General features: G+C 51.3%; 3 protein-coding genes and 2 long non-coding RNA genes across 20 annotated transcripts in view; 3 read left to right on the top strand and 2 right to left on the bottom strand.

Moving 5' to 3' along the window:
* Window positions 1-1,870: 1,870 nt before the first annotated feature.
* TUBB (tubulin beta class I) lies at window positions 1,871-5,422 on the top strand. 11 transcript variants are annotated; one of them, XM_081522861.1, is made up of 5 exons: window positions 1,871-2,094; window positions 3,438-3,546; window positions 3,795-3,905; window positions 4,186-4,211; window positions 4,284-5,422. In XM_081522861.1, exons 1-5 carry the CDS (start codon window positions 2,038-2,040, stop codon window positions 5,241-5,243), a joined length of 1,263 nt encoding a protein of 420 aa, XP_081378987.1. In that variant the 5' UTR covers window positions 1,871-2,037; the 3' UTR covers window positions 5,244-5,422. The 11 variants fall into 11 exon arrangements, with proteins under 11 accessions (XP_081378987.1, XP_081378996.1, XP_081378994.1 ...); XM_081522870.1 differs by having other exon boundaries at window positions 4,186-4,277; window positions 4,884-5,422; XM_081522868.1 differs by having other exon boundaries at window positions 4,186-4,297; window positions 4,640-5,422.
* A 1,596-nt stretch (window positions 5,423-7,018) lies between these two features.
* Window positions 7,019-17,204, bottom strand: FLOT1 (flotillin 1). Of its 4 annotated transcripts, none has more exons than XM_081522871.1 (13): window positions 17,052-17,204; window positions 16,690-16,897; window positions 16,281-16,356; window positions 16,103-16,193; window positions 15,728-15,871; window positions 15,474-15,593; window positions 15,286-15,381; window positions 14,922-15,074; window positions 9,526-9,707; window positions 9,324-9,369; window positions 9,083-9,220; window positions 8,663-8,827; window positions 7,019-7,381 (listed from the first exon to the last, which is right to left on the bottom strand). In XM_081522871.1, exons 2-13 carry the CDS (start codon window positions 16,730-16,732, stop codon window positions 7,352-7,354), a joined length of 1,284 nt encoding a protein of 427 aa, XP_081378997.1. In that variant the 5' UTR covers window positions 16,733-16,897; window positions 17,052-17,204; the 3' UTR covers window positions 7,019-7,351. The 4 variants fall into 4 exon arrangements, with proteins under 4 accessions (XP_081378997.1, XP_081378998.1, XP_081378999.1 ...); XM_081522872.1 differs by having other exon boundaries at window positions 16,690-16,746; XM_081522873.1 differs by lacking the exon at window positions 16,103-16,193.
* On the top strand, window positions 7,347-7,937 carry LOC145518417 (uncharacterized). Its single transcript, XR_014062875.1, has 3 exons — window positions 7,347-7,417; window positions 7,529-7,652; window positions 7,783-7,937. It is a non-coding gene; the product is annotated as an uncharacterized LOC145518417 (long non-coding RNA).
* LOC145518416 (uncharacterized) lies at window positions 16,828-20,426 on the top strand. The gene is made up of 3 exons (XR_014062874.1): window positions 16,828-16,983; window positions 17,269-17,406; window positions 17,699-20,426. It is a non-coding gene; the product is annotated as an uncharacterized LOC145518416 (long non-coding RNA).
* IER3 (immediate early response 3) overlaps window positions 17,667-20,803 on the bottom strand; it is a 60,821-nt gene continuing 57,684 nt past the window's right edge. The window contains exons 7-9 of one of the 3 annotated variants that reach the window (XM_081522948.1): window positions 19,474-19,543; window positions 18,692-18,884; window positions 17,667-18,591 (exon numbers count right to left, since the gene is read on the bottom strand). In XM_081522948.1, the coding sequence (XP_081379074.1) occupies window positions 18,331-18,591; window positions 18,692-18,871 (441 nt within the window). In that variant the 5' untranslated portion in view covers window positions 18,872-18,884; window positions 19,474-19,543 and the 3' untranslated portion in view covers window positions 17,667-18,330. Of the gene's footprint in view, window positions 18,592-18,691; window positions 18,931-19,473; window positions 19,544-20,803 lie in introns of those variants that run through there. The other 2 variants (XM_081522947.1, XM_081522946.1) reach the window with 2 other exon arrangements.

Below are 20,803 nucleotides of genomic sequence, written 5' to 3'. Positions count from 1 at the left end.
TTTAGCTCACCTAGAAGTCATGTCATTTCCTCCCTGAGAATCCATTCCTGATGGACACTTTGAGGTCATTTTCCTAGAGTAAAGATACCTAGGCAAACGGAGAGAATTCTTTTGTTAACCATCTTAAAGTCTGACCGAGGTCTTCGAAGGGCTACAGGATGATAAATTTTATTTTGCTAAATTTCATACTAAGACAAGACAATTTCACAGGAATAATTTAGGAGGACCTTTTGCATTCGTATTCACTTCATTCTGACCAGAAATAGAGTTCTACGGAAGTTAGCTTGCCTAGGCTCCTACGACTATTGTTAGAGTCAAATCGAAACAGTGTAATCGTAAATTCTGAACTCTCTTCACTACCACAAAATACACAACTACTTTCATTATGATTGTGCCTTCAAACAAACATTTTAACTGGGTAGACGAGTCTTACAGAAATTTGTTCTTTTATTTAGAAGTTGAGAAATGTGTGTTGAATCCAGTGTGAATTAACACCTTGCTATCCAACCAATTGCCTCATCGGTAAACAGCCCTCTTGCGAATTCAGGAGACGCAGGAGACACAGGTTCGATCCCTGGGTCGGAACGATTCCGTGGAGAAGGAAATGGCAACCAGCTCCAGTATTCTTGCCTGGGAAATCCCATGGACAGAGGAGCCAGGCGGGCTGCAGTCCATGGGGTCGCAAAGAGTCGTACATGACTGAGCACACACTCAGGGAGCCTGATAGCCCATGTCCTTTATCATGGTGCTTACCACACTCTAGTGTTTATACACTTCTCACCAAACTGCAAGATCCTGGAGGACAGTAAGCTAACCCTTAATCATTTTTGTATTCCTAGCTCCTGGTTTGGTGGACATTTAATATCTCTCAAGTTGAATTAATCCCTGAGAAGAAACATGCCACTCAGATTTGAGCTCATCCTATTTTTTTTCCCATCACCCTCCCTACCCCTTTTATTTTAATCCCGAGGTTCTTGAAAGATTGTAATGGTCAAACACCTCTCAGTGAAATCAGCGAATTGAAGAAACACTGACTTCATCAAAGTACCTATCAGGTATCTCACCCCACAGTTTGCCTTTTGACAAAACGGTGTGTTAAACGCTGCTCTAAGGCCCAGATTCCCCACATGGACGGAGACTTCCGGCATATCTGCTTCTCTATTCTTGAACATACCTTCCAGACAATTACTTCTCTATACTGAAAACTCCTTGATGCAATTTTGTTTCTTTCTAAATATTATCATTAAAAAGCTCCCAAGGAAATAGCAGGAAGGCAATGCCCTCCTCCTTCCCGAGATATCTGGGGGAGCCGCAGCCCACTGGAGTTCATGCCTTGGGTCACCAGGGACCAGCTGTTAGATGGCAGATCAGGGTGCCGCATTTCTCCCCGTTTTCGCTGAGCTAAGCAGTCCTGTCTTCTCAAGAGCTACCGCAGCGGGGAGCTTTCAGGGCGTGCCCCCACTCCACCTTCAAAAGCCTTGCACACCAGGGTTCCCAATTTCTGTACCCTCGAAAACTACTCTCTTTTGAAACCAGAAGAATCAGGCATAGAGGAAGGAACCCTCGCGCCAGGCCATTTTTCAGTCAAAAAACCCAAAGCAAAACCCCTAGACCCAGTACCCACCCATTCGTCCTTTCATTTTGCAGCGTGGACAACAATAGAGAACTACAACTCCCAGGCAGGACTGCGCTCGTCCCACGGGGACCAATGGACGTCTGATACAGGACCGGCCCGGACTAATCAGGGCCAGCCTAGTGAGGCTTTGTCTCTCCACCGCGGCGCGCGGTGACTTCTCCCGCCTCCCGGCCCCGCGCACGCGCGCCCCGCCCTGCCCGCCTTTCCTCCCGCGCCCTCCCCTCTCCTTTCTCCCTCTCAGAACCTTCCTGCCGCCGCGTTCGGACCTCGTTGCTTCAGCCTCCGGGTCCCGTTCCATCTTTCCACCCTGCGACCAGCAGCAGAGAAAAACTAATTCCATATCATTTTCTTGCCCCGTACACACTTTGAGGCGAGCAAAAAGATTAGAATAAATTTTAACAATGAGGGAAATCGTGCACATCCAGGCCGGTCAGTGTGGCAATCAGATCGGTGCCAAGGTAAGGATTTTTAACCTCTTTTGACTGTATTTATTTTTAAGAAAAAAAAAAGGTATATTATGACGGATGGTTGTAGAACGTTTGCATCTTCCATTCTTAGTCAAGGTTTGCCCCTCAAAACTTTTATATATAAATGCACTTTTGAACCTTAGGATTTGCTTTTGAAAAATGAGGAATTCTTTTTCTTGGCAGGCTCAATTTGGGGAAGCTGTTAAAAGCACCCTTCAGGGTTAGGGGGCGGGAAAACCGAGTTTCTGTAAAATTTTACTTAGAAAGGGGATCTCCTAACGGGCCGAGGAGCGAGGGAGATGCGGAAACAGCCCGAGACAAAAGCTAGATGAGGTTTTCCCCATGTGCATCCCCCTTGGTGGGGCTAAGCCAGAGGGGGAAGGGGCGAGGCTGGAGGGCAGCTGCCGAGAGGTCAGATCCAAATGTAGGGGGACGCGATGCGCCAGGTGGGCTGGGCGATATCCTTTACAAATGATGAGAATCTCCGGGCGCCCGCGATCCCCAAGGGGCGGTCCCGCAGTTTTTCGTGCATGGAAGGCTAATATGTGTTGGACTAATTTCTGTTCCTTTTATTTCCCCTTAACAAACTCTTTAAAGGGCGTGGACAGATAGGGAGAAAGGGCGAGGGTGAAAAGAGAGTCCATTCTTTGAAAGGGTTCCTCAGAGCTAGAGAATAGGACAAAGGGAGAAAAACCTCATATGAAGCAAGGGGGTTAAGCTAGCAAAGAAATGAAATTTCGAGGCCAAGGGGGAGGGTTTTTTTTTTTTGCGCGCGGTTACAGTGTAGCGGGGGAGGGGCAGGGAGGAAGTGCGGTTCCTACGTTGTAGCAGAAGGGCGGGACCCGGGCGCCCCTGGCGCGCTGGGACAATGCGGCCAGGCTGGCCGGCGGGGGGCGCGCGAGCCCGAGCCAAGCCCCGCCCCTGGCGCGCGGAATTCGCCCTTCGGCCCCGCCCTCGCGCGGCACCTCCCTTTGTCGGCCGCCTGGCGGGTGCGTGCGCCGCGGTCACGTGTAGGGCGGGGTGGGCTCCTGCCGCAGTGGCTCAGTTCTCGGGCCCCTGTCTCTTTGTGCCCAGGGTGACCGCCTCCATCTCCCCACCCCCGTGCCTGCGATCGCCGGGCCCTTTAGGCCACACAGCATCTCACGTCCCAGGCAGTGAAAGCTGCCGTTTTTCTGAGGGTGCAGGTGGCTAGAGGAAGGGTGTGGCAGGCAGGCAGAAGAAATGCTAGATCTTTGTGGAGGGCCCGCCACAGGCGGATCTGGAGCTAAAATGGCAGTAGGGGGGCATAATTGGCTGGACCCTGAGATGTTGAAGACTCTGCTCTTTCCTGGCAGTTCTGGGAGGTGATCAGTGATGAACATGGCATCGACCCCACCGGCACCTATCATGGGGACAGCGACCTACAGCTGGACCGCATCTCCGTGTACTACAATGAAGCCACAGGTGAGGGCAAGAGCCTGGGAAGCACGAGTCCTGTCACTCCCACTTCTCTGGGGTCTCTGCCTCCCCGGGAAACCCTATATCCCCTTTGAATGAATCCATCCACCCCCATTGGAGACCTTTCTTGCTTTCCCAGTGGCTCTGCTGCCACCTGGTGGCAGTGTCTGAAATCACACATTTGGGTCCCCGGCTCTCTCTTGGCCCCTATTTACCTTTGTCTGCCAGTTTTCACTCTTCTTGGTTTCCTCTAGGTGGCAAATATGTTCCTCGTGCTATCTTGGTGGATCTAGAACCCGGAACCATGGACTCTGTTCGCTCAGGTCCTTTTGGTCAAATCTTCAGACCAGACAACTTTGTTTTTGGTGAGTTAGGGAGATATCAATAGATACTGCTATTCGAGTTATTTGGGTGCAGCAAGAGTTAGAAATGATTGTACTGGAGTTTGTACAGGCTTGTGTTTTGAAATCTAATGGAGAGTGGAGGTAGTAATTTAGATAGTAAATTATACAGGGGCAGATGTATCATCGGGGAGTAAGAAGGAAGATAAATCCACTGGTCTTACTCCAGAAGTTGAAAGGTAGAAATGGGGCTATGTATCTTTCACACTTGACTAAACAAGCTTGCCTTTTAACCCCATCGCAGGTCAGTCCGGGGCAGGCAACAACTGGGCCAAGGGCCACTATACAGAGGGGGCCGAGCTAGTTGACTCGGTCCTGGATGTGGTTCGGAAGGAGGCTGAGAGCTGTGACTGCCTGCAGGGCTTCCAGCTGACCCACTCGCTGGGTGGGGGCACTGGTTCCGGAATGGGCACCTTGCTCATCAGCAAGATCCGTGAAGAGTATCCTGACCGCATCATGAACACCTTCAGCGTGGTGCCCTCACCCAAAGTGTCCGACACTGTGGTTGAGCCCTACAACGCCACCCTCTCTGTCCATCAGCTGGTGGAGAACACGGATGAAACCTACTGCATTGACAACGAGGCCCTTTACGACATCTGTTTCCGCACCCTCAAGCTGACCACACCAACCTACGGAGACCTGAACCACCTCGTCTCGGCCACCATGAGTGGTGTCACCACTTGCCTCCGCTTCCCCGGCCAGCTCAACGCTGACCTCCGCAAGCTGGCAGTCAACATGGTGCCCTTCCCACGTCTCCACTTCTTCATGCCTGGCTTTGCCCCTCTAACCAGCCGTGGCAGCCAGCAGTATCGGGCCCTCACTGTGCCTGAGCTCACCCAGCAGGTCTTCGATGCCAAGAACATGATGGCTGCCTGTGACCCTCGCCATGGCCGGTACCTCACTGTGGCTGCTGTGTTCCGTGGGCGGATGTCCATGAAGGAGGTGGATGAGCAGATGCTCAACGTGCAGAACAAGAACAGCAGCTACTTCGTGGAATGGATCCCCAACAACGTCAAGACAGCTGTTTGCGACATCCCACCCCGTGGTCTCAAGATGGCAGTCACCTTCATTGGCAACAGCACGGCCATCCAGGAGCTGTTCAAGCGCATCTCAGAGCAGTTCACTGCCATGTTCCGCCGGAAGGCCTTCCTCCACTGGTACACAGGTGAGGGCATGGACGAAATGGAGTTCACCGAGGCTGAGAGCAACATGAACGACCTCGTCTCCGAGTACCAGCAGTACCAGGATGCCACCGCAGAAGAGGAAGAGGATTTCGGTGAGGAGGCCGAAGAGGAGGCCTAAGGCCAAGTCCGTATCACCTTAGGCTTCTCAATCCCCTCAGCCTTCTTCCTCAACGACCCCTTTCCTCTCCCTCAGAATTTGCATTTTCTGCCTCTATCTTGTTTTTTCTTTTTTGGGGGGATTCTAGAACAGTGCCCGGCACATAATAGGCGCTCAATAAATATTTGTTGTTTGTTGAATGTCTCTTCTCTCTTTCCACTCTTGGGGAACCTAGATTTCTGCCATTCTGGGTAACCCTGTCATTTTCCTTCTGGTGCCCACTCCTCCCATCTGTCCAGTTAACATTTCCCTCTCTGTTTTCGAGATAACTCTCCAAGAGGCTGGGTCTCCTCAGATCTCATTTAGAAGCTTACGCTGAGAGCCTGGATGGGTGATTGCCGTGCTAGGCCAGTGTGCTGGCCCAGGGGAAAGGACACTGAGCAGCAGATGAGTCCCTGCAATAAAGGGTTGGGGTCTTGGAGAGGGGCATCCAGGGTACTGAAGTCCTAGGTGCCAAGTACCTCCCTGCTCCTCTCCACTTCTGCGGAGGTATTGACAGTATTATCCTCATTTTCAGTCTCCTTCAAAGCTCTGTCCTGAGCTATATTACCTTTGCAAGTTTCTGGCCCCCACCCTATCAAGTGGGAATCCCTTCCTCTTCCACTTTATCTCCTTCATAATAACGTTGGATTTCCTCCTTTCCCCTGAGAAAGGGGGTCAAGAGAAGCAAGAGAGATAGCCTTGGTCTCTAAGCCTCCAGAAAGCCCCTCCCCGCCCCATCTTTTCTTACCAAAAAAAATGTATCAGCCCCTTCTGTACCTATATGGAAAGGTATGTGCTGCCACCTAAATGTCATTCTCCAGAGAGGGGACAGAACACCTTCCATCTTTTGGCAAACATCTCATCTCTTCTGCTTCCCCCCCTCTCGGTTTTGTCCTATTCTACACTTCAGATTTCTATTGTGTTAAACTTGCTGCTTTTTTTCATATTGAAAAGATGACATTGCCCCAAGAGCCAAAAATAAATGGGAACTGAAAAGAATTTCGCGAGACGTGTGCTCATTCAGGGAAAGATGGCTGGTGGAGGAGGCGTGGGGCTCCAGGTCAGTTACACAATCTACTCTGCTCCCTATAAACAGGTGACTATCCTTACAGCTTAATCCCTGCTACCCTGTCCTAGTAACTGGGATAGATACAGGCTCAGATGCGCAATCTAGGGATAGAAAAGAGAACTGAGGTGAAATGTCATATAAGTGGTTGCCAGATGAGCATCCCCTTGAACTTTGAGAAAGCTTCTCCCACCTGCCCAGATGTACTGAACCAAAAGTGGGTTGGACCCCAGCAGTCTGTTTTTAACAGTGCTCCAGAAGAATCTTGTGAAATGCACGGACACTGTTGTACCACTTGGAACACAGTGCCTCCAGGGTTCCTTGCAGTTATGGGTTTGTGGGTTTTCTCAGCCTAAGGCAAAAATCACCTGGGGAGGGGTGGTGTCATATAGTCCCATTCTAAACTGACATTTTAATGTTCCACCTAATAACGCATGCTTCAAAGAGCACAATGTTAACAGTCTCAAATTTCCCTTTCTTTTCAGTAATTCTAGGGACTAATGTAATTACTGATACTGCTTCTATTTAAGCATGCTTTTCTGACTATAATGAACTTCAGGGTAGAGTGGGGGTATTCTACAACTCTTAACAGTATACAAGTAACTACCGCTTTGCTCCCACTGTAAAAAGCACATTGAATAAAAGAAAGCTACACTCTAGCATTCATTTTGAATTAGTTAACACTGAGTTAAGTAAGTATCAGTACCTACTGATTTATTTGACAAAGTTGAGAACCTGCAGACCATCCCTCAAGACTTGGTCAGGGAAGAATTCTGGACAACAGGCTTAGTTTAAATAAGTTGGGGGTGGGTCATCAGAAGGCTGGCATGGGAGGCCTGGGGGACTGGCAGTTTTGGCCGTATGGGATTGGGAAAGAGAACAATTCCTTTCCAAGGCAAGGCACAGGCTATTTGGCAAGGAGAGGTGATGTGCTCAGGGAGCCAGCTGAAGTGCGTGCAATAATGGGACCATTCAGGCAACTTGAAGTTATGAGATGGGGGGCATCACGAAGGTCCAGGGCTCAGGCTGTTCGCAGAGGCTTGTGGTTCACCTGGCAAAAGACAACAGTGGTGACTATGTGAACCAGGTACCCTGCTCTCCCAGGCTCCCATCTGGATGAATGGGCTGCAGGGAAGACATTCTTACAGAAGTATTCTAGTTTTTCTGAGTACCCTATCTCACTCCCTTTGCCAAGCAGTCATTCAGATTCTTGTATGAGTGAAGAAAAGGGTGAAGGGGGCCAGATCTCTGCTTGCACAGGCTCTCAGCTCCCAATCATATAGTGCAGCCCTCAGGGAGACTCCAAGGAACCCAGCTCAAAGGTAACTGATTCAGCCCAGTGTTTTTATTTATGTAGGCATTTATTTAACACTCTTCATAGAGTACTTACTATGTGCTAGGCACTGAACACTGCAAATATTTACCCATTTAATCCCCTTAACGATTCAACAGGGTGGTTACTTTTAATTGACCTGGCTTTAAGGTGAAGAAACAAGTGCAGAGAAGATAAACTTGTCTAAGGTCAGCTGGTATGCACTGCAGCCAGGATTCACACCACAACAGTCTGGCTCCAGATCCCACTCCCTGATCTCTACCATAACCAACAGGTGAATAAACAGGCACCAAGGAAAGCAGTGATACACCTTGGAATTCAACGTGAACAGACTGTAACCAGTTCCTTCTGCTAGTGGGTGACTCAGAAGGTAGTCTGCCTGCAATGCAGGAGACCCAGATTCTATCCCTGGATCAAGAAGATCCCCTGGGGAAGGGCATGGCAACCCACTCCAGTATTCTTGCCTGAAGAATTCCATGGACAGAGAAGCCTGGCTACAGTCCATAGGGTTGGATAGTCGGACACAACTGCGCTACACACACACAGCCAGACACACACACCACACAAAGCCCCCCCAACACACAGCCACACACACACTCACAGCCACACACACAGACAGACACAGACACACAGCCACACACACGCACTCAGGTGGGTTCTCACACACACATACACACAGGGGTTGACCAAGAGCACAGGCTCTAGAGACAGGGGGCCTGGGTTTGAAGCCCAGCTTCACCATGTATGAATGACATGGGCTAAACTGCAAGTTCAGTTTCACTTTGTAAAACCCTACACACCCCAAAAGAAGTTTGATTTTTAAAAGTTTTTTAAACCATTTGTGCAGGAACTTAGCACTGTGTCTGGCACACAGAAAGCAATTACTAAATGTCAGCAGCCCTGGGCCTCCTGGGTGCCAGCCCCATGCTGGGCCCGCCGTGTCATGTGCCATAGGAACCCGGCAATCTGGCTCCCAGCCCCCACCCTAGAAACCCTCACCTGGGAGATGCTGACGCCCGTGAGTCTCTCAACGCTCTCGGGCAAGCGGCTCAGGATATCCAGCACTTCCCCGGTCACTTTGGCCGCCCCCATGGCCCCACTTCCACTGGACACAAGTGTGATCTTATTGGCTGAGGTCAAGGGACCACTGATCTCCTCTGCCACCTGGTAGGGAAGATGTCCATTCAGCACCAGGGTCTCCCCACAGCCATCCTAAGACTCCTTACTCTGGGTTTTAAGACCCGTGTTCTTCGCTTTTGTGAGGATCACCCTTCCTTGTTCTGGTCACTGGCTTGTAATTCCCACCCCTAATTCATGGCCCCTTAGCCTGGTTCTCCCCCAGCCCCTTGTTCCTTCCTCCTGTTCCTCCTCTACTCTTGTCCATATGCCTCCCCTCCCCCAGTCCACCCCACCCAAGACCTGGGGCAGCTTCTCCAGCAGCATGTCCAGCTGAGCAGCCTCCTGGTACAGCTGGAACGCCTCTGCCTTCTTGGCCATCTGCTCAGCCTCGGCCCGGGCTCGGGCCCCTATGGCAAAGGCCTCGGCTTCCCCACGCATCTGAGGAGGGTACAGAACACGTGAGGTACCCACGGTGGTAGGTAAGGACAAGAGACTCCAGCACCTGCATCACCCCACTCCCTCCATCAGTTGGCTAACTCACCCGCACAGCCTCGGCTTCTGCCTCCGCCTGCATGATCAGCTGGGACCTGGGCAAAGGGGAGTGGAGGGGGGAGTTGAAGAAGAGCCCTTGCTCTGGGAGAAAGACTCCGCAGAAGGAGGACAGGTAGAAAAGGCCTCAGCTTTTTGTCTGGGGGCGCCCAGGTGGTGAAGGAACCCTGAGGGGGGCAGGGAGGGGCGTTTACTTCTCTGCCTCGGCCAGGCGCTCCAGCTTGTAGCGCTCGGCTTCCGCCGGCTTGCGCACGCGGGCCTCCAGTTCCTTCTCCCGGCGGGCGATCTCCTGCTCCTGCACTGCCACCTGCTGGGCCCGCTCCACCACCTGCACCTGGACCCGCTGCTCCTCGATCTGCTGTTTGGTCTTGGCCACCTGCGTAGGAGGGATGCTCAGAGTCAGAGTTGAAGAGCAAGCACCTGGGAAGCAGGGAGGGCCAAGGCTCCAGGGCAGGATATTAACATAGAGCACACCACGTGCAGCTGGTCTCCGTGGGCTCAGCCTGCCCAGTGCAGTCCATTTCTGGGACAGATCTGAGGTATGGCCTGGGGAGGGGTCTGGTCCTCCCCCAATAGAGCCAATATCCATGGTTAGGGCTGTTCCCCAGGCAGTCTTAGCTAGCTTCAGGGCTGGATAGGGCTGCAACCCAGCCCATTTGCCCTCAGGCGAGATGAAGCGTCCCTCCCCTGAACTCCCCATCAGCCTATTTCTCCACCAAGTCTTCCTGTAGAGTATGAGTGCCTGGAGGGCACTGAGCGCATGGTGACCATCCCTCACCTCCAAGTCCAGCCATTTCTCTCCATCAGTGCAGCAGTTATCTTAGTGCAAGCCACTAGCAACTGGCTCCTGAATAGCTTCTCGCCAGCTTTTGGGGAGTAGGGTGGTGGTGTGTGTGTATTTATCTTTTGTAGTTGGTCCAAATTCAAAAGAAAAAAAGTAAAGCAACATCTCTTCCCACCTATTTCTCAAGCCACCTGGTTGGTTTCCTTCCTCTCCAACAACCACTGTGACCAGCTTGTTGTCTATCCTTCCAGGGCTACTGTAAGCAACTACAAGGGTATGTATACATTATAGACTACTTCCTCTTGCTTAGGCAGATTTCATTTTCTTCTTCCTTGGAGAGTACAGGGGTCAGAAGGATCTTGCCAACATGTCGGTGAGCTGAGGTCTGGAGGAGGAACATACTTCCTGCCTCATTGCTCTGGCTTAGCCATGTACCATCTTGCCTGTGATATATCAACATGAGATGGAGCCCCTGCCTTTAAAGGGCCCATGTGTTCATTCCAGAGGAAGGGACCTTCTAGATGTGGTACCCTGTCCTCTTTGACCCTAAAATTTGACCCTAAAATAGGTTTGACCCCAAACCTATTCCAAACTCTACTAGTTAACACTTGACCTCGGTATGCAGCATCACGGTGCTCCTGTGTTAGAGCCCCGACTCCCACCCCTTCTCTCTCTTCTTTAGACCCAGCCTCCAGCAGTTCCCTCAGAAAGAGTACATGGGATATAAATTTTTTGAGAACTTGCTTCTGTGGGTTTTCGATTTCATTCTTCTATTTGAATGATGATTAAGTTGAGTACAGGTTGTGAAAGTGAAAGTGTTAGTCGCTAAGTCGGGCCCAACTCTGCAACCCCATGGACTATAGTCTGCCAGGCTCCTCTGTCCGTGAGATTCTCCGAGCGAGAATACTGGAGTGGGTCGCCATTCCCTTCTCCAGGGGATCTTCACAACCCAAGAATCAAACCAGGGTCTCCTGCATTGCAGGCAGATTCTTTACTGCCTGAGCCACCAGGGAAGCCCCCTGAGTTCAGGTTACTATGCCATTATTAATTTTCCACCAGAATTTTGAAGGCATTGCTCCATGGTCCTCTAGCTTCTTGAGAAATCTGAAGTCATTCTGCTGCTTGACCCTTTGCTTGACATCTCTTCATTCTCTCTGGAAGCTTTTAGTTCTTTCATTCTCGGTGTTCTGAAATTTCAGTGATGTGCTTCAAGATAGATGTTTTTCATCCACTATGTTAGGCACTTGGTGGATCATTTCAACCTAGAAGGTCAGATAAACATGTCTGATTTTTTTTCACTGATGATTTCCTTCCATTTTCTTTGTTCTGTTGCATCTCCTGGGCTGGCCTCTAATATTCTTTCCTAATTTTTCCATCTGTTTTGTTCTATCTTCTGACAAATTTATTAGAATTTCTCTTCCATTGTGTTTTTTTTTTCCATTTCTGCCACCTTATTAATTTCTAAAAGCTCTTTGTTTTCTATGTCCTGATTTGCTGGATATGAATTATTCTTTTATCTTACTGAGGATATTACTTTTTTTATAAGCTTTCTTCTCTCTGCATAGCACATATCCTTCAAGCTGCTTTGCTCTGCTTGTGGTTTTGGCCTGTCCTTCTTGTTGCAGGATTCTTTATGTCAGGGAGTCCGTGCTTGTCTGCTCACAGGGAGGAAGGTCAGGAACACTGAAGGGAAGCTCTGGGTATGTGGGTGAGGCTCGGAGACTTTGAGCTTCACTCTAGGATGACCTGGGTACTTCATCTGCTGAGGAACCACTGATTCAGGACCTTCAAGTCTTTCATATTGGGTTGGTCATGTTCCCCAGAGTAGTCTTCTGATCTTTTCTTTGGAATATGGGGGTTCTGGGAGCCATGTGGAATGAGGGTCTGGGGAAGCGGTCAGTATTCAGCATTCAATAGATAAGTCTCTTCATGCCTATTACTGGGAGAGGGAGCATCACTCAGAGGCAGACAGCTCTGAGAAGTCACTTTTCACCTGTTTCTCCTTATTTCAACCGACTTATCCCAGCTCCAGAGGCCCCTGGTGCTGACAACTTCTGTGCCTCAGGTCATTTCATTGTTTTCTCCCCTGAAGCTTTGGGCTCAGCTGTCTCAGACACTTCTTTAGTCATCAGTTGCCACGACTTTCCAGCTTCCACAGTGATGCTATGGTTTCTGTTCCTTCTGTTCCTATTCTCTCCACCTTCTGCCCCCACCCCCAATTACTCTATGTGGATTTAGTGAGATTTTAAGAGGGAGTGCAATTAGCTGCATTTATGCCGTTCATCAGCTTTGACAAACCTTCTAATTCATCTTCTTGCTTCCTCTGTTCTCTTTTGACAATCAATTCTCGATGCAGCAGCTGGACTGATCTTTGTAAAAATGTAAATTAGACCAGAGCACTTCCCTTTCTGAAGTTCTCCAATAGTTTCCCATTGTGCTTTGAATCTTCTTCTAAGTTTCCATCTGTTATGTGCTTAGTTGCTCAGTCGTTCCTACTCTTTGCGACCCCATGGACTATAGCCCACCAGGCTCCTCTGTCCATGCGGATTCTCCAGGCAAGAATACTGGCTCCCCAAACCCTAGGAGATCTGGTTCCCTCTGCCTCTCCTTACTCACAGCACACTAGCCATGCTGGATCAGAAACCTCCTTTGTGTTCCTGGGACACACCCCCTCTTTTCTACATCAAGGTCTTTACATGTGCTAGTCCCCTGCCTAGTCACTTGCCACATATAACTAAGTTAAAATTAAAAAATTTAAAATTCAGTGCCCTAGTCACACAAGCCTCATTACAAGTGCTCAACACCACAGCACAGATATACAGCATTTCCATCATCACAGAAAGTTCTATTTGAACAGCACTGGACTAGAACGTTCTTGGCTCACAATTCTTTACATTTCTGGCTCTTTCTCATCTTCAGGGTTATCTTATATATCATTTTCTCACAGAAGCTTTCTTTGATTATCCCCAACCTAATAGAGTACCCCTCCAATAGAATACCACCAATTTATTTCCTTCATAGCACTTAAACAACTTAATTAGAGCCAATGAAGATTATTTTTTTGCTTATTAGTTGTCTCACGTATTATAATGTAAAGCTCCATGAGGGCAGGAATTTTATTCTATCTCATTCATACTTACATACTCACCTCCAAAACATTGCCTGGCATGGAGTAGGCATTTAACAGATCTCTGTTGAATAAATCCTTATTTTTCCAGCACCCAGCACAAAGTCTGACACAAAACGAGGAACTAATAAAAGCTGAACAGAACCCAAACCAGGCTATCCTTTGATTTGCAGACAAGGAAAGCCATGTTGAGAAGATAAAGTCCCACCCAAGCTGGTGGTTTTCACTAAATCAATGCTTCTCAAACTTCAACGTGTACTCAAATCACCTAGAGATTTTGTTAAAATACAGGTTCCGATTTGGTTTGTTGGGCTGGAGCCTCAGATTTTGTATTTATAACAAGCTCCCAGGGATGTGCTGTTGCTGGGAGGCAGACCACACTTTGAGCAGCAAAGTACTATGCCACACTCAGGTACCTGTCAAGCCACCCAGGGATTTAATATCATAACTAAAGATGTGTTGTACTTAATGCTTTCAGCCTGTACCAACTCTTGGCAAAAATGAATTTCATAATATCGGGTAAAGGTCTCAAAGTACAGTTGATTCTCGTTATTCATGGTAGTTCCGGTTTTCATAAAGCAGCCATGAATACTGAATTAACAAATACTTATCGTGGGATCTTAGTTCCCCAACCAGGGATTGACCCCTGCACTGGAAGCAGAGTCTTAAACACTGGATTGTCAGAGAAGTCCTATATATCCTTGTTTTATGTATTTATGCATAAAGACACCACATGTAATGTATTTGTTGATTCATTAACAATGAACTCACATTCAACAGCACTATAACTCATGCCTGAAAGAAGCTTATCTAACACATGTATTTTCTCCATCAAACACATCAAGTCTTCTTGGACTTAGGAACACTAGACGGCACTCAGCACTACACTTGGGGGCATTTTGAACTGTGAAATCACCAACATAGAGCACAAAAGTGCAAAATATGTAGCAGTGAATATACTGCAAAAATGACATTGTTTACAGTAGGAGCTAAAACAAGAAGGGAAAAACATCTTGTTCAACCTCAACTGAGAGGCACATTATCAGGCAACTCAAATATTTCTCCACTCTGTGCATGTCTGCAAATGGTCGTCAATACAAAGAGCACTAGGGAAACCAGTACATTTTAGCATTGAGGCAAATTCTCAAATACAAGATCTGCGAATGATGAGGATCAACTACACTTTGCTGCATTATCAAGTCCCCCACAGGTCACTGTGTGGGATTCAGAGCCCAAATCCACGTTTCCCTTCCTCACACCCTCTGTGATTGCCAGGGCTGCCGGGAGCCTGTGGAGGACCGCCGTGCAAATGAGAAAAAGGCACCCGTTCCTCTGGGGGGATGCAGACCCATTCATTCAGCCCAATGCACAGCTTGGGGAGTGGAGCACAGGCCGATCTGAGCTCTGGTTCACCCTTTATCCAGGTGCCCTTGCCCAGAACACAACCTGCCCCAAGCCCGTGATCAGCCCTATCTACACCCCCTTTCTAGGCCTTTTCTTTGCTTTTCAGCTGAAACATTTAGGTCTTTTAAATCTTTCTCATATGGAGGAGTTGCGTCAGAAACGGAGAGCCAGAATAAGGGGATCAGAGTCAGGATATGAGAGAGAGTAGTGGCCTGAGAAGAACGGGGAGGGAGTGAAGTCCAGCCTGGCTACAGGGCCAGCATGGGGACTCTGACCTGAAGTTGATAGGCCAGGTCAGCCTGTGCTCGGCGTGTGTTGACTTCGATGTCGTATGCGGCCTTCTTCAGCTCGTAGTCCCTCTGTGCCTTGGCCATCTCGATCTCACTCAGGTACTGAGCAGACACCTTTTCCTGCTTGGCTTTGGCCTCCTGTCCATGCAGATTAGGTAGGGTGTCAGAGTAGGCAGAAGAAGGCCCCAGGGAGACAGCCTGCTCTCCACCGAGCTCCTCCATCCTCACCCCGGGCCTGGCCTCATCTACATCCTCTGCCAACCCTGTTCCACTGGCCCTCCCGCCACCCCCTCTTCCCACCAGGTACACAAAAAACCCTCGGAGACCAAGCAACCCCCAGCTCTCTCACCCGGATCCCGGCATCTCTTTTGGCCTCTGCTTCCCCAATCCGAGCATCTTTTTGGACCTGAGCTGTTCGAGCCTTCCCCAAGGAGTGCAAATAGTCCTGTGGGAGATATGCAGATGTCACAATCCTCAGGAGGCAAGCTTTACCATATGAGATCAGGGAAATGGGGAGGACCAACTGCCAAGGTTTACCTGATCGTCGTGAATGTCCTTCAGGGTGTAGCTGACCACACTGATGCCCATGTTGACCAGGTCTGAGGAGGCCACTTTGAAAACCTGCTCTGAGAATTTCTGCCTGTCCTTATAGATTTCCTGGGATAACAGGATGGAAAGAAGGAAGGGACGCGCTCAGATCATCTGACCACCATCTCCCTCAGACTAGTTGGCTTCTTAGGCCCCTTGCACTCTGGCATCCCTTCCCGATCTCTGCCTGCCCTCAGGCCCACCTCCACGGTCATGTGGGCCATGATAGCCCTCTGGTGGCCCTCCAGTGTCTCCAGTGCGATGTGGGCGATTTCTGCCTCCGTCTTCCCCAGGAACATCTGGCAGGCGGCGGCCAGCATCTCCTTGTTCTGGCCCTGGATCTTCACCTGTAGCCAGAACAGAGTTGGGGAGGGTGTGGGGAAGGCCTCCCGAAGCCAGAGTAGAGGCAGGGTGAGTCAGGTGCCTTGGGGAATCCCTGGAGAAGTGGAGACTCACAGAGAAATTTCTCCACAGGCAGAGGTAGGGAAGGCCGTGGTCAGAAGATTCTTAACGTCTGGGGACACAGAAGGTGCTGGGTGGGGGAGTGGGCTTTGGGGGAAAGGCTCTGAAAGCCTCACCTGGGCAATGCCAGTGACTGAGATGGGGACCCCATGGCGAGTGTAAACCTTTTCACTCTTGACATTGAGGGTCAGTGTGTTGAGTGAGATCCTAAGGGAAAGAGAAGGGGTGGACAGCATGAAAAGGAAGACAGGGAGAAAACGGGGGTTCCCTTTCCCCAGTTTTCCTGCTACCTACCTCTGGATTTGCTGGATGCAGGGCAGGACAAAGACACGGCCTCCAGCCACCATGACTGGGGGGCTCCGGCAGAAACCTGCAAGAGGAGGGGGCAGTGAGCTGTGGTGGCCCGTGGCCGCGGTAGAGCTGTAACGTGGGAGACAGAACTTGGGAAGGGAGCGGGGAGCAACCTCCACGAGGACAGCTGGAAGCTGACAGGGGCCAGGGGCAGTCCGGGCCTTGGAAGGCTAGGCAAGGAATAATCACAAGTGGGTGGCATGCAGCCATCGTGGGTGGGGTGGACAGAAGGCCTGGCGCTGGGGAGCTGGTAGGAGAGAGGGAAGAGACCTCTGCAGGGACTTCCTCTGAAGGGACCTCTGCAGGGGGGGGTGGGGGTGGGGTCACTGGATGAGCAGAAAGCAATACTTACCGGAGACCACCATGGCCTCATTTGGGCCACAGGTGAAAAACATGGCTCAAGCTGGAGCTGGAGGAAGGGGAGAGAAAGCCTTTGCGGATGCGAAGGGGCGCCGCGCAGTCCACAGGAGGGAACGCTTTCCCTTTCCAGTCAGTCCCGCCCAGCCTGCAGACGCCGAGGCCCAGGCTCTTCCGCAGCCCCGGATCCGCTAAGGCTTTTCCTGTGAAATTTCGCAGACAGCCAGCGATTTTCAGCCGCTTGCCACGCCCCACCTTCAGTGATATGAAGCTCTCCGGACCCGCAGAGGTCCCCAGACCCTTGCGCTACCCTCCCTGTTCCTCTGCAATCCACTCCATCTCCCCTCCCCCACCTACCTTCCCGGACCCGGGCGGCGGCCGGGCCGGGGTCCCGGGGAGGGCGGGGCTGCGCAGGGGACCTGGGAGTCTAGCAGGTGCCGCCCGCGCAGGGTCTCCCTGGGAGACCCAGCCGCACCCTGTTGCTGCTGCAGACGCGACCCCGCCCCCCGCGGAGGACCACCCTCCTCCTCCCCACCCCAGGCCTCGGGCGTCCGACCCGCCCCTTTCCCGGCAGGCCCAGCTCAGATCCGCAGCCCTCGAGAACTGCAGAAGCGGCCCGGGGAGAGGGGAGGAGGCCCCACTTAGCCGCTCTTCCAGGGCCGGAAGTCCCGCCCAGGCCGCCCCACGCCCCGCCCCGCGCGACGTGACTTCCGTGAGTCCCGCACCCGGGGAGAGGGAGATTGACTCATGTCGGATTTGCCCCTTGTAAACTAACTGAGAAAAACCGCAGACTGGGCAACGACTGACAGCATCCGGTCATAAGATGCTGGGTTCCGTGGCTCCGGGAGGAGGGGCTCAGGAGCCCGGGGAGGAGCACCGGCTGGGGATTTGACCGCAGCTCCTCCGGCCGGATCTTGGCGCCTTAAGGAGGGTGGGGGACCGCCGCTTGCAAAGAGACACTCACATGACTGCTGACAGTAAATCAAGTTTATTTGTGTTCATAGAACATACGGGACGACCCCATAGCAGCCTCCTGACGGCCCACCGACCCCGAAGCCACCCCACTGGAGGCAACTTCGAGGAGATTGAAGGCCAAGGAGCTTATTCTCAACAGTTCCCCGAATCTTCACAGACTCGCGAGTTGAGATGCTGGAGGACTGAGAGTGTCACTACGACCCACCACCGTCCTTGACTCCCAGCCCGGGCGCCTTCTCGACCCGAGTTTCCTCCATCCCTTTTCCCAGCCTCGCTCAGTTCTGGGTGCTTGCCTCCACCAATCCCACAGAGCCCAATAAATACCCAGAGACCTGCATTTGCAGCAAGGTGCACATCTCGCACTCCTGCATAAGTTAAAATAAATATTACATACACCCCTCCATCACCTGGGGGACACACATAAATACACATAAATATTATTAGGAGCAATGAGAAATAAGTTAACGACGTACTCCTTCCCCACCCGGCCTAGCCCCGGCGTGCCGGTGCCTGTCTCCCAGGCTCGGACTGGCGTCTCCGCCGTAGTATTCTGAGTGCGAGTTGCCTCGCGAGTCCCAGTTTGGGATACGCTCTCGCGCACCAGGTACACCCAGTGTTTCTTGGTTTTTCAGGTTCTTTGGGGGGATGTGGGGTGTCCCGGTTAGAAGGCGGCCGGGTGTTGCTGGAGAAAAGTGCTGAGATCCAAAGCGTAGTCCGAGGGCTCCGAGGTCAGATTAAGGGGCTCGAAGACCGGGGCTGCAGCGGTGGGCGCGGGGGACGGCGCGCTGATGGTGTCCTCCGGGACCAGGGGTGCAGACGCACCGTCTTCAGCCATTAGGATCTGGCAGAAGATGATGGTCAGCAGGACAAAGAGCAGCCTTTTGGCAGGGTTCGGATCCTCGACTGGCAGCTGACGCCGGACCTGAGGGGAGGTGACAAAAAGAACAGGTCAGATCGGGGCCCCGGCGTCCAGTGGTCCACCCTGCTCTTCCCCTGGGGCTGTCCACTTCGGCGACACTCACCACTCGTGGGTAGAGGACCCTACGGCTGCGCTTTCGGTGCCCGCGGGTGGCGCTAGGGCGCGCGGCGGGGGCCACCGCGGGCTCCGGGAGAGGGTCGAAGGTGAAGATCTCGGGACCGGAGCCCCGTCGGGGTCCCGGGCTGGTGGAGGAGACTGGGGTCGGAGAGCGCAGGACGGTCATAGTGGGGAGGGAGCTGCGAGAGTGACACATTGTGCGCTGAGCTGAGCCGAAGGACGAGTGGCCCCGCAGTCCCGCAGAGCTAGTTATGTACCCCGAGAACTGGGCGGGGCCTTCTCAACTGCACCCTGGGCTGGGATCGGCTGGACTGTCGGCTGGAAATTCCGAAGATTAAGCAAAGGGAGGGGGCGGAGACTTGGCCAGTGCCAACCCTAGGCACTCCAAGTGTGTGGTGTGAGTGTGTGAGTTGTGAGTGGAGGCGGGTGAAATCCCAGACTGCGGGCACATGTCAGGACATGTGGCAGCTGGAGAGGGGCCCACAGACAGTTTGAGACGGTTCAGCCACAAATCCCCATCTCTGGGGACGTGCAGGAAGGCTTACATAAGGAAGTCTGGCCCTCTTTCTACAATCCTGATCCAGCAGAGTCTAGGAACCACAGTTACAGCGCATATTCACACGTTTGTAGGGACTCAGAAAACAGCAGCCTAGGAGGGAAGTCATTAAGCAACAGCCAAGAAGCCCAAGAGAAATAAACACACACACTAGCACAAGACACTAACACACAGACACAAGTCTGCCTGCTTTAGCTTGGGCACGCACACACCATGTTGTAGAGGTGGAAAAATTTCTCCTTTTCTTCTAGTTTCTTTGGCTGGTTCAATAATTAAATTGACCTAGGACAGATTAACAGGAGAAAACAAATTTAATTGCATACTTAACAGGAGCCCAAGAAAACTTGAGACTCAAAGGCAGTCAGGCAATTGATGCTTATATGCCATCTTGAGCTAAGGAATGGGAAAGAGGCCCCGGGCTTGAAGGGGAGGTGGGTAATTCACAGGAAGATGGGAAAAGCAGGTGATTGCTAATGAGATGTTTGTCCTGCTGAGCAGGTAAGTTTTTCCGGTGGACACATTTTCATAACTGCCTTAGAGACAGCTGCTATGGACACAGAATTTAACATCTTTTGAGCATTCATCAGGGCCTGTGTGTGTGTGTGTGTGTGTACGCGCGCACTAAGTTGTTTCAGTCGTGTCCAACTCTGCAACCCTATGGACTGCAGCCCACCAGACTCTTGTCCATGGGATTCTCCAGGCAAGAATACTGGAGTGGGTTGCCATTTCCTCCTACAGGGGATCTTCCCAACCCAGGGATTGAATCTGTATCTCTTACGTCTCCTGCATTGACAGGCAAATTCTTTACCGCTAGTGCCACCTGGGAAGCCCCAACAGGGCCAGACACCCTGTTAAAAAGTACTGTTGAGTACTAGGGTAGGTTCCAGCATGTGTGTTGGTGAGTGAGCTAAGCCAGATAAAGCAAGCACATCAGGTTCTAAGAAAATGGAAGGCTTAAGTCTAAGGGGAACCCAACAGAGCAACTGTTCCTGTGTGTCTAATCAATCAGACAAGGCAACAGGGAAGAATGGCATTTGAGATGACCTTGAACAGTGGGTGGGATACCACAAAGTCAGATGTGGAAGATGACTGAGAAAGAGAATGGAATCAGCAAAGGCCTTGAGCTGGAAAAGTACAGAATGTGTTTGGGGAATCATAAGAAAAACAATCTCAGGATAAGCTTCCCGTCAAGCAGTGGTGGTGAAACCCAGCAGGACCCTGTGGGGCCCTCCTGGGAACCAAAACCTTTCTGTGTCCCCCGTTTCTTGTTTCTAGGAAAAAGGCTTCAGCCTCTTAGACCGTCCCTGGGCTCCAAAGGGCAGATGCAAACAGTTACTTATTAGGGAAGGAAGGGAATGCAGAAACAGAGGAGGAGCAGTCAAGAAACAGCAGTGCAGGGCTTCCCTGGGGGTCCAGAGGTTTAAGACTCTGAGCTTCTACTGCAGGGGGCGTGGGTTTGATACCTGTTCAGGGAAGATGCCGCATGCCTGTAAGATGCGGCTAAACAATTTAAAAAAAATACCGCAGTTAAAGCAAGGTCCT

This window comes from Giraffa tippelskirchi, chromosome 8 (genome assembly GCF_054371585.1).
Source record: "Giraffa tippelskirchi isolate mGirTip1 chromosome 8, T2T-mGirTip1v1.2.pri, whole genome shotgun sequence".
Classification (NCBI taxonomy): Eukaryota; Metazoa; Chordata; class Mammalia; order Artiodactyla; family Giraffidae; genus Giraffa; species Giraffa tippelskirchi.
This window is presented reverse-complemented; position numbering and strand designations above follow the sequence as displayed.

Excerpts from the sequence above, each read along its gene's own strand:
- TUBB (XM_081522859.1), top strand. The coding sequence starts at position 2,038 with ATGAGGGAAATCGTGCACATCCAGGCCGGTCAGTGTGGCAATCAGATC. Across the intron at positions 2,095-3,437 it reads GCAATCAGATCGGTGCCAAG|TTCTGGGAGGTGATCAGTGA; the intron begins GTAAGGATTTTT and ends CTTTCCTGGCAG. Across the intron at positions 3,906-4,185 it reads ACCAGACAACTTTGTTTTTG|GTCAGTCCGGGGCAGGCAAC; the intron begins GTGAGTTAGGGA and ends ACCCCATCGCAG.
- FLOT1 (XM_081522871.1), bottom strand. The coding sequence starts at position 16,732 with ATGTTTTTCACCTGTGGCCCAAATGAGGCCATGGTGGTCTCCG. Across the intron at positions 16,357-16,689 it reads TGAGGCCATGGTGGTCTCCG|GTTTCTGCCGGAGCCCCCCA; the intron begins GTAAGTATTGCT and ends CTCCTCTTGCAG. Across the intron at positions 9,708-14,921 it reads ACCTGGCCTATCAACTTCAG|GTGGCCAAGACCAAACAGCA; the intron begins GTCAGAGTCCCC and ends CCTCCTACGCAG.